The following is an 18,184-nucleotide window of genomic DNA, read 5'->3' on the forward strand; positions in this document are numbered from 1 at the left end:
CCTCATGTAATAACTTTACTACTGGGGTGACAAACTGTAACAAAATCCCTCCGCATTTAACTACCTTGCTGCTGGGGTGACACATTGTAACAAGCCCCCTCCTCATATAATCACCTTACTACTGGGGTGACACACTGTAACAAACCCCCTCCTCATGTAATCTCCTTACTACTGGGGTGACACATTGTAACAAGCCCCCTCCTCATATAATCACCTTACTACTGGGGTGACACACTGTAAAAAAAAAAACTCCTTCTCATGTAATCTCCTTACTACTGGGGTGACACACTGTAACAAACCCCCTCCTCATGTAATGTCCTTACTACTGGGGTGACACACTGTAACAAACCCCCTCCTCATGTAATCTCCTCACTACTGGGGTGACACACTGTAGAAAAACCTCCTCCCCATGTAATCTCCTTACTACTGGGGTGACACGCTGTAACAAACCCCCTCCTCATGTAATCTTCTTACTACTGGGGTAACACACGGTTGAAAAAACCCCTTCTCATGTAATCTACTTACTACTGGGGTGACACACTGTAACAAACCCCTCCTCATGTAATCTCCTTACTACTGGGGTGACACACTGTAACAAACCCCTTCTCATGTAATAACCTTACTACTGGGGTGACACACTGTAACAAAATCCCTTCGCTTTTAACTACCTTGCTGCTGGGGTGACACATTGTAACAAGCCCCCTCCTCATATAATCACCTTACTACTGGGGTGACACACTGTAAAAAAAACTTCTCCTCATGTAATCTCCTTACTACTGGGGTGACACATTGTAACAAAATCCTTCCTCATTTAAAGGGGTACTCCAGCCCTAAGACATCTTATCCCCTATCCAAAGGATAGGGGATAGGATGTCTGACATCAGCCAGGAAGCATAGGAACTGAGAAGTGGTCTGTGGTCACCACCTGCAGAACCACTTCTTTATTGGGGGTGTCTTGCTAATTGTCTATAATTTCCACCTGTTGTCTGTTCCATTTGCACAATTGAAATTAATTGTCAATCAGTGTTGCTTCCTGAGTGGACAGTGTGATTTCACAGAAGTGTGATTGACTTGGAGTTACGTAGTGTTGTTTAAGTGTTCCCTTTATTTCCTTGAGCAGTGTATTTTTGTAGACCAAGAACCTCCCATGTATATTCTATGTATAAATTTATTAGGGGGCAGTACAGAGATCTCTCTAAATATATATTTACTTCCAGGAATGTATCTGGGTTCACACTACAGAAATTCCAATCAGAATTCTGCTTCTCAATTTTGGTTGAAAAGTCCACTGCCTGAAGGTAAAATGCAGGTGAATGGGTTTTCCGTTAACCTAATCACACTGCGGAATTTTCTGAGCTGAATTTCTTTCAGAAAATTCTGGTCTAAAAATTCAATCAGAACATTGAATTTGCTCAATTGTCTATTGGGACAGCAATGATTTCAGTCCGTGCTGGCCGCTCTCGAAATCTCTGGCTGGAATTTTTCCAGCCGGAGATTCTCAGTGTGAACCCGCCCTTACTGGGCCTCTGGACTTTGGAACTGTGTCCTGTGTGGGTAAAGGTGGTGAGGTAATGTTACATCTATTCACCCTTCATAATGTATTCATCCACGTTTCCTGGACTGTGTAAGGGATACGTATGACTGCATGAAGATAAATTAATAAAAATGTCTCTGGTCCATCCTTGTAACAGGTATAGCAGGTATAGCAGTTATCATTACTGATTGTTTATTTCAGAAGTCTGCCAACTGGGCAGTCACCACTGCTCAGTTCTAAAAGGGGTTATCCAGGAATTGAAAAAGAGAGATAATTTCTTCCAAAGACCTCTCCCTGTCTGTCTCCAGGTTGAGTGTGGTTCTGCAGCTCAGTTCCATTGAAGTGAATGGAGCCAAGTTTTAATTCCCCACCCAAAGCGGAGACAGACAGGGAGCGATTTTTCAAAGAGAACAGGTCTGTTTTTCAATTCCTGGATAACCCCTTTAACAGGGAAAGCACTTCAGCTAGGTCTACATGGCAACTTTAGTCACACAACATGAATATTGCAATGTCGTCCTGTGACATCACACTTAATGGTCGTCAGTGCGGTTGTGTTGTGACAACCAACTTTGTCACCCTTGAAAGTCCCATGCAGTTCAACTTGTTTGCAACCTCTCTGCATTTCAGTTATTCCTTTAACAGCCAAATTGCAACTGTAATAAAATTGCACAACAGCAATTCACAGACAAGTCACACTAATTATTTTGGTCATGCGACTTATATATGTGTCGTCATGTAGCCCTAGCCTTAAAGGATAGGGGATAATATGTCTGATCGCGGGGGTCCCTGCTGCACCTGGCTTCGTTTGCAGCGTCGGAAGCAGCGCTGGAGGCTTGTGAAGTCACGGTCACACACCCTCAATGCAAGTCTATGGGAGGGGGCGTGACGAACGTCACGCCCCCTCCCACAGACTTGCATTGAGAGGGCGTGGCCGTAACATCATGAGCCTCCGACCCACATCGCCAGTCATCCGGCACGGAGCGAAGTTCGCTCAGTGCACCGGATGTCTGGGGTGTCGCAGCCGAGATCGCATGGGTCCCCAGCGGTGGGACCCCTGCAATCAGACATCTTATCCCCTATCCTTTGAATCGGGGATAAGTTGTTTAGGGGGAGGCATATCCCTTTAAGTTCACATCCCCTTGAGAATTAAGCAGTGGTTACTGTCCTTCCACTGCAATGATATGATACCCATAGACTGTTGAGGGGGCAGTAAACAATGCTTAAAGGGGTTTTCCGATGCTTAGACATCTTATCCCCTATACAAAGGATAGGGGATAAGATGCCTGATCGCGGGAGTCCAGCCGCTGGGGACCCCCGGGATCTTGCACGCTGCACCCCGTTTGTAATCAGTCCCCGTAGCGTGTTCACTCCGGGTCTGATTACCGACGACCACAGGGCCGCCGACGTGTAACATCACGCCTCCGCCCCCGTGTGACGTCACGCTCCGCCCCTCAATGCAAGCCTATGGGAGGGGGCGTGGCAGCTACCACGCCCCCTCCTGTAGGCTTGCATTGAGGGGCGGAGCGTGACGTCACACGGGGGCGGAGGCGTGACATCACACGCCGGCGGCCCTGTGGTCGTCGGTAATCAGACCCGGAGCGAACATGCTCCGGGGACTGATTACAAACGGGATGCCGCGTGCAAGATCCCGGGGGTCCCCAGCGGCTGGATTCCCGCAATCAGGCATCTTATCCCCTATCCTTTGGAGCACAGGAGAACCCCTTTAATTCTCAATGTGGCATGAAGCTGAGCACTCACCAATAAGATCTAAGCAGTGGTGACTGAGCTATTTGCAGATTAATAAGTGCAGTGACCTGGAGCAGTGGATGATGCCAGCGGGACTTTTCAGAAGCTTCACAGGTCCTCTACAACTAATTTCCTGATATAGGAGGAATGGTCTTATTGGGGACAAAATGTTTTATCTATAGCCAAAGCAAAATGTGAACATTGAATATGATAAACAACTAATTTATCAAAAGTCTTAAAACTAACTTCCACGTTATACAGTACCAATTGTGATATTCGCCTACGACACAAAACTTACCAAAATACTCCAATTTGTCCTGGTATGTGAGCTCTTCACACTCAAACAACTTCTTCATTGATGATACGTCGCAGTCAAGATTTTTCACCAAATCCTCGGTGGCTGATGTTATCAGTTGAAGATCTCTTGTCTTTTCACAGTTGTTATTTTTGTAATTTTCTGCTGCTTCAGATGTTTTATGCAGTTTTTCCTGTAAGAATTGTACCAATGTTGTAAAGATATCAAGAGTCAGTTCAGAAACTTATATGAGCATCCTTATCATATTATTACCATATGATTTAACAATGGCAGCATCCATTTAATAAATTGTAAACGTTTAAAAGCATGGCAAAATATAATACTAGTAACACTGCCTATAATAGATAAATGGAGATTAATACAGATAACTAAGGTACAAAATAGTAACCGACTAAATGACTTTTTATGTAACTGGTGGCATATGCTCCTTCTGCCTGTCTCTGTCAATCAAATGACATTACTTTTTGTCTCTGGAGGCTTGTGATCTAGTCTGTAAACAGACCTCAAAGTATTTTTGGGACTTTTCATTGATGGTCATTTCTCAGTAAAGGCCATTATTATGCGATCAGTGGAGGTCTGACACCCGAAACCATTGGTGATTAGCTGTTTGCAGTAGCCGCAGTGCCCCTAGACACAGTGAATGATCTGGAAGCAGACAGTTCCAAAAATTGTGTCGTGGCTGCACTGGATTACTGCAGCTCAGTTCCCATTGAAATGAATAGAAGCTGATCTGCAGTACATCATCATGGCCCTACATAATGTACAGCACTGTCTGCCTCCAACTCTAACCCATTTGACTGCTTTGGTCACAGTCAATAATCCAAATAGGCACTCAGAGAGAACAAAGCAAGTAGGCTCCACCCATGAAGCCTAAAGTAGTTGCAAAAAATAGATACAGGTAGTGGGCCAAGCTGGCAGAATGTGTGCATCAACTAGAGACAAGGTAGATACTGTAGAGTCATTAGAGTAATTGGTTTTCTTATAGTAAAACATTGTTTTAAAAAAAAATTGCTATGATGCTATAACATTAATGCCATACAGGTTGCAACATACAATGGTGCTGTCAGGATTCGGTAGGCTGAAGGTGGATCCTCTGTGTCAGAGAGGGATTGGCGTGGACCGTACCGGTGGACCGGTTCTAAGTTGCTACTGGTATTCACCAGAGCCCACCGCAAAGCGGGATGGTCTTGCTGCGGAGGTAGCAACCAGGTCGTATCCACCGGTAATGGCTCAACCTTTCTGACTGCTGAGACAGGCGCGGTACAGAAGGACAAGGCAAGAGCAAGGTCGGACGTAGCAGAAGGTCAGGGCAGGCAGCAAGGGTCGTAGTCAGGGGCAACAGCAGGAGGTCTGGAACACAGGCTTGGGACATACACAAAACGCTTTCACTGGCACAAGGCAACAAGATCCGGCAATGCGGGGAAGGGAAAGTGAGGTTAAATAGGCCTGGAGCAGGTGGGAGCTAATTACACTGATTGGGCCAGCCACCAATTAGTGGTGCACTGGCCCTTTAAATCTCAGAGACCTGGCGTGCGCGCGCGCCCTAGAGAGCGGAGCCGCGCGCGCCAGGACGTGACAGCCGGGGACCGGGACAGGTGAGCAGATTGGGATGCGATCCGCGAGTGGGCGCATCCCGCTATGAGAATCGCATCCCCGCCGGCAGTGTCAGTGCAGCGCTCCCGGTCAGCGGGTCTGACCGGGGCGCTGCAGAGAGGAGAACGCCGCGAGCGCTCCGGGGAGAAGCAGGGACCCGGAGCACTCGGCATAACAGTACCCCCCCCCCCCCCTTAGGTCTCCCCCTCTTTTTGTCTGTTTGTCCCTTCATAGGAGACAAGACCATTGGGAGTGACTCTTGAGTCTCCTTCCGGAAGAAAGAGAAGTCTTGGGAAACTTCATCAACGGCAGGCAATCCAGAAGAAGTGGGAATGGGGAGGGGGGGGGGGCAGAGGGTGAAGCTTGCCACGGAGCAGAGTGTTACCAGGAAGGGGGCTATGAGGAGGCAAAATCTCAGCTTGCTTTTTGCCGAAAATATCCAGGTAAGCCTTGGGAGGGGCCGGTATGGGTGGAACCTCAGGAGTTAGACAAGTGGGAGCAGATGTGAGGCATCGTTTGTGACAAGAGAGACCCCAATTTTTGATCTCCCCGGTGGTCCAGTCAAGGGTGGGAGAATGACGTTGGAGCCATGGTAGACAGAGGAGGACTTCAGAGGTGCAGTTGGGCAGAACAAAAAATAAACATTTTTCGTGAAGCAGTCCAATGCTCATAAGCAGGGGTTCTGTGCGGTAACGCACAGTGCAGTCCAATTCTACTCCGTTGACGGAAGAAATGTAGAGCGGCTTGACGAGACGGGTCACTGGGATGCTGAACCTATTAACAAAAGAGGCCAAAATTAAATTTCCTGCAGAACCAGAGTCCAAGAAGGCCACAGCTGAGAAGAAGGAGTTGGCAGAAGGAGAAATCCGCACGGGCACAGTGAGACGTGGAGAAGCAGAATTCACACCAAGGGACGCCACTCGCATTTGAACAGGGTGCGTGCGTGCGTTTCCCAGACGCGGAGGACGAATAGGGCAGTCCACTAGGAAATGTTCAGTACTAGCGCAGTACAGTGATAAGTTTTTATCTCTGCGACGAGACCTCTCATCATGGGTCAGGCGAGACCGATCCACTTGCATAGCCTCCTCGGCGGGAGGCACAGCGGTAGATTGCAAAGGATAATGGGAGAGAGGTGCCCAGAGATCAAGGTTCTTTTCCTGGCGGAGCTCCTGGTGTCTTTCAGAAAAACGCTTGTCGATGCTGGTGGCCAAAAGGATAAGTTCAGACAGGTTAACTGGAATTTCTCGTGCGGCCAGTACATCTTTGATGTTGCTGGATAAGCCTTTCTTGAAGGTCGCGCAGAGGGCCTCATTGTTCCAGGCTAGCTCTAAGGCAAGGGTACGAAACTGGATGGCGTATTTGCCTACGGAAGAAGTTCCTTGGACTAGGTTCAGCAAAGCAGTCTCGGCAGAGGAGGCCCGGGCTGGCTCCTCGAAGACACTACGGACTTCAGCGAAGAAGGACTGGACTGTGGCTGTGGCAGGATCATTGCGGTCCCAGAGCGGTGTGGCCCAAGACAAGGCCTTTCCAGACAGAAGACTAACTACGAAAGCCACCTTAGACCGTTCTGTAGGAAATTGGTCTGACAACATCTCCAAATGTAGGGAACATTGAGACAGGAAACGAAACCACGGCAGAGATTAGAGTCCCCATCAAATTTGTCCGGCAGAGACAAGCGGAGGCTAGGAGCGGCCACTCGCTGTGGAGGAGGTGAAGGAGCTGGCGGAGGAGACGGTTGCTGTAACTGTGGCAGAAGTTCCTGTAGCATGACGGTCAACTGCGACAGCTGCTGTCCTTGTTGGGCGATCTGTTGGGATTGCTGGGCGATCACCGTGGATAGGTCAGCGAGACTTGGCAGCGGCACCTCAGCGGGATCCATGGCCGGATCTACTGTCAGGATTCGGCAGGCTGGAGGTGGATCCTCTGTGTCAGAGAGGGATTGGCGTGGACCGTACCGGTGGACCGGTTCTAAGTTGCTACTGGTATTCACCAGAGCCCGCCGCAAAGCGGGATGGTCTTGCTGCGGCAGTAGCAACCAGGTCATATCCACAGGTAACGGCTCAACCTCTCTGACTGCTGAGACAGGCGCGGTACAGAAGGACAAGGCAAGAGCAAGGTCGGACGTAGCAGAAGGTCAGGGCAGGCAGCAAGGGACGTAGTCAGGGGCAACAGCAGAAGGTCTGGAACACAGGCTTGGGACATACACTAAAAGCTTTCACTGGCACAAGGCAACAAGATCTGGCAATGCTGGGAAGGGGAAGTGAGGTTAAATTGGCATGGAGCAGGTGGGAGCTAATTACACTGATTGGGCCAGGCACCAATTAGTGGTGCACTGGCCCTTTAAATCTTAGAGAGCTGGCGCGTGCGCGCCCTAGAGAGCTGAGCCGCGCGCGCTAGGACGTGACAGCCGGGGACCGGGACAGGTGAGCAGATTGGGATGCGATCCGTGAGCGGGCGCGTCCCGCTATGCGAATCGCATCCCCGCCGGCAGTGTCAGTGCAGCGCTCCCGGTCAGCGGGTCTGACCGGGGCGCTGCAGAGAGGAGAACGTCACGAGCGCTCCGGGGAGGAGCAGGGACCCGGAGCACTCGGCGTAACAGGTGCTTCTTGTAGGGAATATACAGTATTACTAAGCAAACCGTTCATCAATGTACCAAATTATTCTACTCTCTTGGCAATCTAATACGACTGTTTATGGGTTTAAAGGGAATCTGTCATGTTGAACATGTAGTGATCATACAGTCTGATCAGCAAGCAATATGAAATAGAACAGGAGGAGCTGAGCAGACTGAGTTTTGTAAGAACAGCTTTAGTAGAACTTAAAGGGGTGTTCCGGGCAAAAACATCTTATCCCCTATCCAAAGGATAGGGGATAAGATGCCTGATCGTGGGGGGCCCGCTGCTGGGACCCCCCGCGATCTCCCTGCAGCAGCCCGCATCCTATGTGTAGCTGCATATGCAGCTTCGGAAACCGCCGGGCTTCCGAGACGGGGACGTGACGTCACGCCACGCCTCCTCCATTCATTTCTATGGGAGGGGGTGTAACGGCCGCAATGCCCCCTCCCACAGACATGAATGGAGGGGGCGTGGCGTGACGTCACGTCCCCGTCTCGGAAGCCCGGCGGTTTCCGAAACTGAAGACACAGCTACGCATAGAATGCAGGCTGCTGCAGGGAGATCGCGGGGGGTCCCAGCGGCGGGCCCCCCGCGATTAGACATCTTATCCCCTATCCTTTCGATAGGTAATAAGATGTTTTTGCCCGGAATACCCCTTTAATCGAGACTCACACTGGGCTTAAGTGGGCACTGTTCCTTTCAAAAGTTTTGATTGGTCAAGATCTAAGTGTACAAACAGTGACCAATAGCCTGAACTAGCTGTGAAGACTCCATACAGGATTGTCTCTGTCAGCCTCTGTCAGCCTCACTTTTCTTCTTGCTCGTTCAAACCATGATCGTTATAGGTATGCATTAAAGGGGTATTCCAGGAATTTTTTTTCTTTGACTATGCTATAGAGGCTGTAAAATTAGTGTAGTTCATAATATAGTGTCTGTACCTGTGTGTGACGGTTTTCTCACAATTTTCCGGGTTTTTTCACCCCAATATTTATTTTTACCAGCATACAAAATGACTGCTGTCTCAGATTTTCCCAGGTTGCAATGCGGCCGAGACCTGACTCACTAGTCAGCTGATGACAGGGAACCTGTCTGCTTCAATGAGTGGAGCGATCGCTTGGTGGGAGAGAGATCAATCTGCAACTAATGCAACAGCTGTTGGCACCCTCATTGAAAACCACAGGTCTTTGAATAGATGCAGCTCATTTATGTTTCAATGGGTGGGGTGGTTGATGTGTGGGAGGGAGGAAGATGGAATTGCGGGATTTGTAGTCAAAAAAAGAAAAGTCAAACAGGAAACACAAGTTCACAAAAAGCTAGCCACAGTGTTATGGTAATCTCACAACATAGCCATTTAGCCCCAAGACAAGCACATATCCTTCCTAAGCATGTCCATTACTGCCTGCCAGTAACTAAAATTACCTTATGGTGGATAACCCCTTTAAGAGTCCAGTGGGCGGTTCTTATCAGTGACCAATAGCTCAAGCTCTTACAAGGAAAGCTGTCACCGTCGGTCAGTGAGACTGCCCACTGGACTAATAAAACAAATATAAGAACAAATCAGGGATTTTATTCTGTCCTGAGTCCCTCAGGATGGCAAAATTTCCTGTTGTAATGAATCATGGCCGTAAATGTTGGCAACCCTGAAATTTTTCAAGAAAAATTAAGTATTTCTCACAGAAAAGGATTGCAGTAACACATGTTTTGCTACACACATGTTTATTCCCTCTGTGTGTATTGGAACTAAACCAAAAAAATGTCACACCAAACTCCAAAAATGGGCTGGACAAAATTATTGGCAACCTTAACTTAATATTTGGTTGCACATGCTTTGGAAAAAAATAACTGAAATCAGTTGCTTCCTATAACCATCAATAAGCTTCTTACACCTCTCAGCCGGAATGTTGGACCACTCTTCCTTTGCAAACTACTCCAGGTCTCTCTTATTGGAAGGGCACCTTTTCTCAACAGCAATTTTAAGATCTCTCCACAGGTGTCCAATGGGATTTAGATCTGGACTCATTGCTGCCACTTCAGAACTCTCCAGCGCTTTGTTGCCATCCATTTCTGGGTGCTTTCTGATGTATGTTTGGGGTCATTGTCCTGCTGGAAGACCCAGGATCTCGGACGCAAACCCAGCTTTCTGACACTGGGCTGTACAGTGCAACCCAAAATCCGTTGGTAATACTCAGATTTCATGATGCCTTGTACACATTCAAGGCACCCAGTGCCAGAGGCAGTAAAACAACCCCAAAACATCATTGAACCTCCACCATATTTCACTGTAGGTACTGTGTTCTTTTCTTTGTAGGCCTCATTCCATTTTCGGTAAACAGCAGAATGATGTTCTTTTCCAAAAAGCTCTATCTTGGTCTCATCTGTCCACAAGACGTTTTCCCAGAAGGATTTTGGCTTACTCAAGTTCATTTTGGCAAAAGGTAGTCTTGCTTTTTTATGTCTCTGTGTCAGCAGTGGGGTCCTCCTGGGTCTCCTGCCATAGCGTTTCATTTCATTTAACCCCTTAAGGACCAAGCCCATTTTAACCTTAAGCAGGCCAATTTTATTTTTGCGTTTTCGTTTTTTTCCTCCTCGCCTTCTAAAATCCATAACTCCTTTATATTTCCATCTACAGACCCATATAAGGGCTTGTTTTTTGCGAGACCAATTGTACTTTGTAATGAAACCTCTCAATTTACCATAAAATGTACGGTGAACCCCAAAGAAATTTTTTTAGGGAGGAAATTTTAATGAAAAACACAATTTTGCACATTTTGGAGGGTTTTGTTTTCACACTATACACTTTACAGTAAAAATTACATGTGTTCTTTATTTTTTTGTGGGTCAATACAATTAAAATGATACCCATGGCTAGATACTTTTATATTTTTGTACCGCTTAAAAAAAATCTAAAACTTTTTGTACAAAATCAGTAATCTAAAATCGCCCTATTTTGACAACCTATAACTTTTTCATTTTTCCATACATAGGGCGGTATGAGGGCGGTATTTTGCGCCGTCATCTGTACTTTTTATCGCCGTCATTTGCATATGTAAAACTTTTAGATAATTTTTTATAAATTTTTTTAAATAAAATGTGACAAAAAAGCTGATTTTTTTTTTTTTTAACGTTTATACCATTCACCGCAAGGGATAATTAACATTATATGTTGATAGTACGGACATTTATGCACGCGGCGATACCAAATATGTTTATTTAAAAAAAATTACGCATTTTGGGGGTAAAATGGGAAAAACTGACAATTTTCATTTTTATTGGAGGGGATTTTTCACTTTTTTTTTTTACATTTTTCAATTTTTATTTTACACTTTATATGTCGGACTATCTATAGCAATCCTTTGATTGCTAATACTGTTCAGTGCTATGTATAGGACATAGCACTGCTCAGTATTATCAGTGATCTTCTGCTCTGGTCTGCTCGATCTCAGACCAGAGCAGAAGACCCCGGGAGACGGCCAGAGCCAGGTGAAGGGACCTCCGGCTGCCATGCCGGATGATCAGATCGCCGCAGCAGCGCAAAGTGCCGCACTGCCGCAGATGCCGTGATCTGTATTGATCACAGCATCTGAGGGGTTAATGGCCGACATAAGCGATCGCGGATGTCGGCCATTACCAGCGGGTTCCCGGCTGCTACTAGGAGCCAGGACCTGCCGTGTATGACGCGAGCACCGTTCCGATGCTCGCGGTCATACACAGGACGTAAATGTACGTCCTGGTGCGGGAAGTCCCGCCAAACCAGTCGTTTAGGGGTTAAATGTCGACGGATAGTTTGCGCTAATGCTGATGCTCCCTGAACCTGCAGGACAGCTTGAATATCTTTGATCCGGACTATCCTGCGTTGACACCTTTCATACATTTTTTTCTTCCATCCACGCCCAGTGAGATTAGCTAGAGTGCCATGGGTTGCAAACTTCTTGATAATGTTGTGCACTGTGGACAAAGGCAAATCTAGATCTCTGGAGATGGACTTGCAACCTTCAGATTGTTGATATTTTTCCACAATTTTGGTTCTCAAGTCCTCAGACAGTTCTCTTCTCCTCTTTCTGTTATCCATGCTTAGTGTGGCACACACAGACACACAATGCAAATGCTAAGTGAACTTCTCTCCTTTTTATCTGCTTTCAGGTGTGATTTTTATATTGCCCACACCTGTTACTTGCCCCAGGTGAGTTTAAAGGCGAATCACATGCTTGAAACAATCTTACTTTTCCACAATTTTGAAAGGGTGCCAACAATTTTGCCCAGCCCATTTTAAGAGTTTGCTGTGACATTATGCCCAATTTGCTTTTTTCCTCCCTTTTTTGGTTTAGTTCCAATACACACAAAGCACAGCCGGCACCACAGGACGCATCTCTCTCATCCTCTGTGGACCTGACGAAGGCGCTTGTAAGCGCCGAAATGCGTTGTCCTTTCATTTTCTATTAAACAGTCCTGTTCTACAAGTGGAGTCTGTCCTTATTCAGCAGGAGCGCTCTACACCACTCCCCACTTTTACCCACCTTTTCTCCGAATACACACAAAGGGAATAAACATGTGCATAGCAAAACAAGTATTACTGCAATCCTTTTGTATGAGAAATACTTCATTTTCTAGAAAAATTTCAGGGGGGCCAACATTTACGGCCATGACTGTATGTCTGTACCATCCCATTTAGCATTACACATTACTTCAGTTGATATGGTCAGAAGAGACCATATTAATCCTCCAGATTACCAATCTCTTACCTCTAACTGCTTGATGCTGATGAGCTGCTCATTCAAGGTGTTTTTCTTTTGAGACTCCAAAGTAGAAATTTCATCCTAGTTAAACGGTAAGAACAATTAGTTATGTCTTCAATGTGGACCAAGAGGAACATATTATAGATGATCACACAAGGACAGAATACGGCATATGTCAAAATAAATGTAAACAATTTCAGTTCTCTCCAATCTCTGTCTCTCTTGCTGTTGCCACAGCTGACGCTTTTCACCTCCAACTCTTTCATTTTCATACTGATGTCCCTCTCTTCTTTATACAATTCGTTGACATATGTGAAAAGTGAATAATTTTTCATTTCCTGCAATGCATACTGTTTTGCCATCTTGAAAAGGTCAACATCCTGTTGTCCCAATAGACTTCCTAGTTCTTCACAGATGGCGTTGTGTTCGTCAATGATCTCCTGGTTTAGCTTTTTCATTTCTTCCTGTCTTCTTTCTACAGAAAAAAAACACAGTATATTAATAAACCAATGGTTACCAAAATATGAGCACTATTCCTACAATTAATACAGAACTAGTGATGGAGGCTGCAAACGTTTAAAGGGGTACTCCGCTGCCCTGCTTCGGAAGCTCCGCTCCCCAGTGTCCGGAAGTTTATTGTTCCCAACGCTGCGTGCGGGCTTCTGTGTTCAGGGCAGCCCCTTGTGACGTCACGCCCGCCCCCTCATAACGTCACGCCCGCCCCCTCATAACGTCACGCCCGCCCCCTCAATGAAAGTCTATGGGAAGGGGGCGCGACGGCCGTCGCGCCCCCTTCCCATAGACCTTCGTTGAGGGGGCGGGCGTGACATCACGAGGGGTGGCCCTGAACACGGAAGCCTGCATGCAGCGTTCGGAACAATAAACTTACGGATGCTGGGGAGCGGAGTACCCCTTTAAACGTGAACTTAGTTTTACGCTTCAGACAGTATAAGAGAACAGCTTGCAGATCTAACATTAATGGGAACTTGTTATCAAATTTTACCCTTTATAACAGGTGGCAGAGGGTTTTATAAGGTAAAATCTTCTTTCTCACCATGGCTGACATTTATCATTGTCTTTAGACTGTTTTTTTGTGTCTAGAAAAGGCGCAAAAAAGGCGCAAAGCCACTGAAAAGTCTCTAAAACTACACCAGCCCAGACTTCCCTTAGCTTTTTGTTGTATGTGAAAGAGAAATTTCAGAAAATGTGACCTGCACAAAATTTATCAAATCCTCTCTGACCATTTAATAAATTTGGCGCTCCTTCCTACACATTACCAGCACACAAAAAAAGGTGTAAAAAATGCTTCTCTTACAGCTACAATGGTAAATGCCGGCCCATGTGTTTAGGTCCTGCTGCTGGCCCTGTCAATCCCAGGTTGATCACAATCTGCTATTTGGCCACCAAGGCCCTTAGGACTATTTACAAGGATACTTGTAGATGGAAGTGCACTTTGGATAACAGAAGGATTTTTAGGAAGGAATGACATATACTTTATACACAACTATACCTCGTTTCTTTCGATTCTCTTCCCTTGCCATTGCAGAACGATCTAACAATTTTGCGTCCAAAAATTGCTTTTGTTTCCTCAAATCATCAACATATTTAGTAAGGCTCTCAATCTTTTTATCATACTTTTTTATTTCTTTGGCTGCTTTGTCCTTGAAGGCTAGGCTTTTTCTCTGGATTACAGTCCTATAAAATTTCAATATAAAAGAGATATTAGTATCATAATCATCTGTGACAGTGACTCTAAAGAACTTGAAATCCCATAATTTTTTATTTATTTAATGGATCAGCGCATAGCAACGACGCAGGGGACGCACACCGGAGGCCTGAAGCAGCGCGGACCCGACCCCGGCAACAGGTAATTATACAACCGGGGATGGGGGAGGCAACGGGGCAGCGGCGCCGGCAATGGTTGCCGCTGCTCCTTCTCTCCCCCTGTCTGTCGGCGCCGCTGCCCCATTGCCGGCACCGATAGCCAGGGGGAGAGAAGGGGCAGCGGCACCGATAGCCGGGGGGGAGAAGGGGCAGCGGCGCCGATAGCTGGGGGGAGAGAAGCCGGCAGCAACGGCAGGTCTCTGCACCTGCAAAAGCCGGTGCAGTTCATTGATTTAAAGTGCCCGCTTTAAATCAGTGAACTGCAACGGCTTATCGGCGTATAACATGCACATAGACTTTAGGCTAAAAATTTTAGCCTAAAAAATGCTTGTTATATGCCGATAAATACGGTATATATGTGTGTGTATGTTCCAGCATCCCGTCCAAACGGCTAAAGATATTAACATGAAACTTTACACATATGTTACTTATATGTCAATAACAAACATAGGATAGGTAATTTAACCCTTACCCCCCCCCCCCATTTGCCAGGGTTGGGGTTTTTGTTTAAAGTCCCATACAAGTCCATGGTAAATATATGTTATTGCATAACTTCCAAACGGCTGGAGATATTTCTATAATACTTGGTCACATGTTACTTATATGTTATATATGATAGTTAAATTAACCCTTACCTACACTCTAATATAAAAGATGGGTTTATGTTTCAAGTCCCATGCAAGTATATGGGACTTCCAGTACCTTACTCCACAAGCTCCGCTCTGCATCTCCTGGTGAATGCATCAGTCCGGCTTGCAAGCCACATCCCATCTCACAAAGGCACACCCACTGTTAAGCCCCACCCCTTTTATTATCTATCCTTTTTGTGCATCGTTCTGGCTTGCAAATCATGCCCAGTCCCACATAGCCATGTCCCCTTCTATTTGCAGCTTAAAATATCTTCATCACAAATCAGTCCCACCTGAGGACAGGATATGAGGATGGGACAAGAGGACGGGATATGGGGTCGCGATACGACGATGGGACATGGGGTCGAGATATGGCAACGGGATATGGGGACGAGATATGGGACGGGATATGAAGTCAAAAGCTTCCTCCTTTGTTGATTTTCCTCCCCAACAAGGATTAGGAAGGAAAAACCGTGCAAAACCGGGTACTCAGCTAGTACATGAATAAAACATATATGAACACATTCAAATAAATTTGAGAACAAGAAAGTAAACTCTAATATGGTGAGAATAGCATATTATATGAGACAATATGTATTACATCATAAATAGACATCTGATCAATATTTAGTCTAGGAAATACAGTGAGATGGAGTGAGTTACAAGCAACTTACTTTTCTTCATGAGCAGACTTGATCTGCTCTTGTATCTTCTCTACTGACTCTTTGTAATGGTTAACTTTTTGCTCGATTTTCTCCATAATGTTCTGAAATTCTGTCTTTTTGATGAGTAGATAGTTAATACTCTCCCTTCGTCTGGCGTTTTCAATATTCATCATATTAAATTTTTGGTTGACCTGTGTTTAAATGCATCACATAATTATTTTTGTGTGTTAAACTAAAAATACCATTACTTTTTATACACTGTGCACAAGCAGCCACTGTCCCTTAGACTTACATAGAGCGATTTTGCAGATGGAATTTAAAAAAATATATGCCTGGAATTAGGCTGGGTTTACACTACGATTTGTAACTACGGTTCCCGTATACGGCTGGGAGGAGGGGGAGGCGGGGCTTAATTGCGGCGCCCGCACTCAGCCGTATAGGGGAACCGTATTTAATGCATGTCTATGAGCCGATCAGAGTGAACCGCAGCCTTCGGTCGGCTGCATTTTTGGCCGTATGTGGTTTCCCGACCGCAGGCAAAAACGTGGTCGACCACGTTACAAATCGTAGTGTGAACCCAGACTTACACGGTGTGAACATAGCCTAAAAGTGAATGGGGCTGCTGCAAGTATGCAAAGGCATACCACACACCTAGTACCATTTATCTTATGTAAACAGCCATGGAAAAGGACAAATAATCAAAGAATGCCAACATTTTCTGTGGGATACATACATGTTGAAGTTCATTTTCCAGCTGAGCAATTCGGCTTCGCCCTAAGCTTTTAAGTTGGGGCATTTCCTTTCTGCGTTTTACAATCTCTTCCTCCTTTTCTTTTATCTGTATTAAATATAAAAAAGAAATAACATGATGCACTTTGAAATCATTCTAAAACCCACAGTACAGTAACGAGGATTTTTATAGACTCTAACACAGTATGTAAAGAGGCCATACACATTACATTTTAGGGGTACTCCAGAAAACGGACACTTATCCGCAGGCTAGAGAACATGTGTCTGATTGTGGGGTGCTGACCGCTGGGGCCCCCAGCGGTCTCCTGCATAGGGCCTGCCCTACTTACCCATCTTCAGCACACCTCAGGCCCCATAGAAGAAATTGCAGTGGGTCCCAAGAGTAAGACCCCCAGTGATCAGACACATCCCCTATACAGTGGATAGGGAATAAGTGTCTGATAAGAGTACCCCTTTAAATACACCTTATCCACTAATTTCATCAGGATCGCCTCACCATGTACTGTGGCCTTCTGACCCTCCCCCAACCGAAGATGTCATGGGAGAGAATGGTCAGGCATGTTGGATTTTAACATATCCAAACTTTCTCCTGACTCCCAATACATGCACGCTCGAACAAACATGCATATATATGTGGGGATCAAAAGAGTCAGATATGAGATTATAACACTAGGTACTCTCATTAGCTAATCGCATGGTTATTTATCAGCATGCTTCACGTCTGCTAAACCTTACTATAAACCAGGGCTCAAACTTTTTCAAACTCACCAGACAGACTGAGGATATGCCTGGGCTTCACCATCTCTGGTGAAAGTTCCATGCAAAAATTTCAAATTACTTTTTAGTCCAGCTTTTATTTGTTTCCTAAACTCCTTAACTTTAGGCAGTGAAAAGCACTATATTAAGCAAATAGATCCATCATAAACTTTAATAGCCTGTACTTTAGATAATGTATGCTGCTACACCGGACAGGAGGGGTCATCAGGAACAATAATATGAAGGACGCTTCCGATGACAGCTAGTATAGATCCAGGGCTGGTCCTGGGGCAGGTTAGGCCCCTTTCACACTAAAGGTATCATCCTGTAAAAACCTCCGTCATTACTCGCATCAAATAGTCCTGAATACGGCCGTCAAAAAATCCCATTCATGTCAATGGGATTTTTTGACCATCCTTTTGCATCAGGTATGTTCGTTTTTACAAATCTCAGTTAATTTTGCCAGCACAAAAGACTGTGCATGCACTCATTTTTGTACTGGCAAAAATAAAGGTGAAATAACATCCTTTAAAATTAAACATTGAAGTCTTTGAGAAACGGATGTTCACTAAAAATTAGGGGTGTAAGAAAAAAATCGATTCACTCGATTATCGCGATTTTTCATTTGGCGATACTGTATCGATTCAAAATATTTTTGAATCCATCCTTTTAGGGATGTGGAATTCATATCTCCCAACGCCTGGGACATGCAGCTCCAGGCGCCGGGCAGGTGAATTTTTCCGGCTCGTGCAAGCAGGGCCGGACCTGATAAGCGCGACGGTGCTCTGGGTGTATGGAGCGGGCTCCCGACTCGTGCGCGCTCCGTACTCTGCGGCCCACGACTGTTTTCAGTAGCTGGGGGCCGCTGCTAATAGCCAGCATGCGGCAATCGCTGCGGCTGGCTATTAACCCTTTAGATCGCCGCTGTCAAAGCTGGCAGCGGCATCTAAAGGGACCTATGAA

At 45.9% G+C, this 18,184-nt stretch overlaps 1 protein-coding gene across 4 annotated transcripts in view; it reads right to left on the reverse strand.

Moving 5' to 3' along the window:
- The window catches only part of LOC130356634 (coiled-coil domain-containing protein 63-like), a 136,072-nt gene that overhangs the window by 90,961 nt on the left and 26,927 nt on the right, over positions 1-18,184 (reverse strand). For all 4 annotated transcript variants that reach the window (XM_056558415.1, XM_056558414.1, XM_056558413.1 and 1 more), the window contains exons 4-9: positions 16,449-16,553; positions 15,725-15,906; positions 14,048-14,232; positions 12,789-13,012; positions 12,544-12,618; positions 3,579-3,768 (exon numbers count right to left, since the gene is read on the reverse strand). In XM_056558415.1, the coding sequence (XP_056414390.1) occupies positions 3,579-3,768; positions 12,544-12,618; positions 12,789-13,012; positions 14,048-14,232; positions 15,725-15,906; positions 16,449-16,553 (961 nt within the window). The remainder of the gene's footprint in view (positions 1-3,578; positions 3,769-12,543; positions 12,619-12,788; positions 13,013-14,047; positions 14,233-15,724; positions 15,907-16,448; positions 16,554-18,184) is intronic.

Source organism: Hyla sarda, chromosome 2 (genome assembly GCF_029499605.1).
Source record: "Hyla sarda isolate aHylSar1 chromosome 2, aHylSar1.hap1, whole genome shotgun sequence".
In the NCBI taxonomy this organism is placed as follows: Eukaryota; Metazoa; Chordata; class Amphibia; order Anura; family Hylidae; genus Hyla; species Hyla sarda.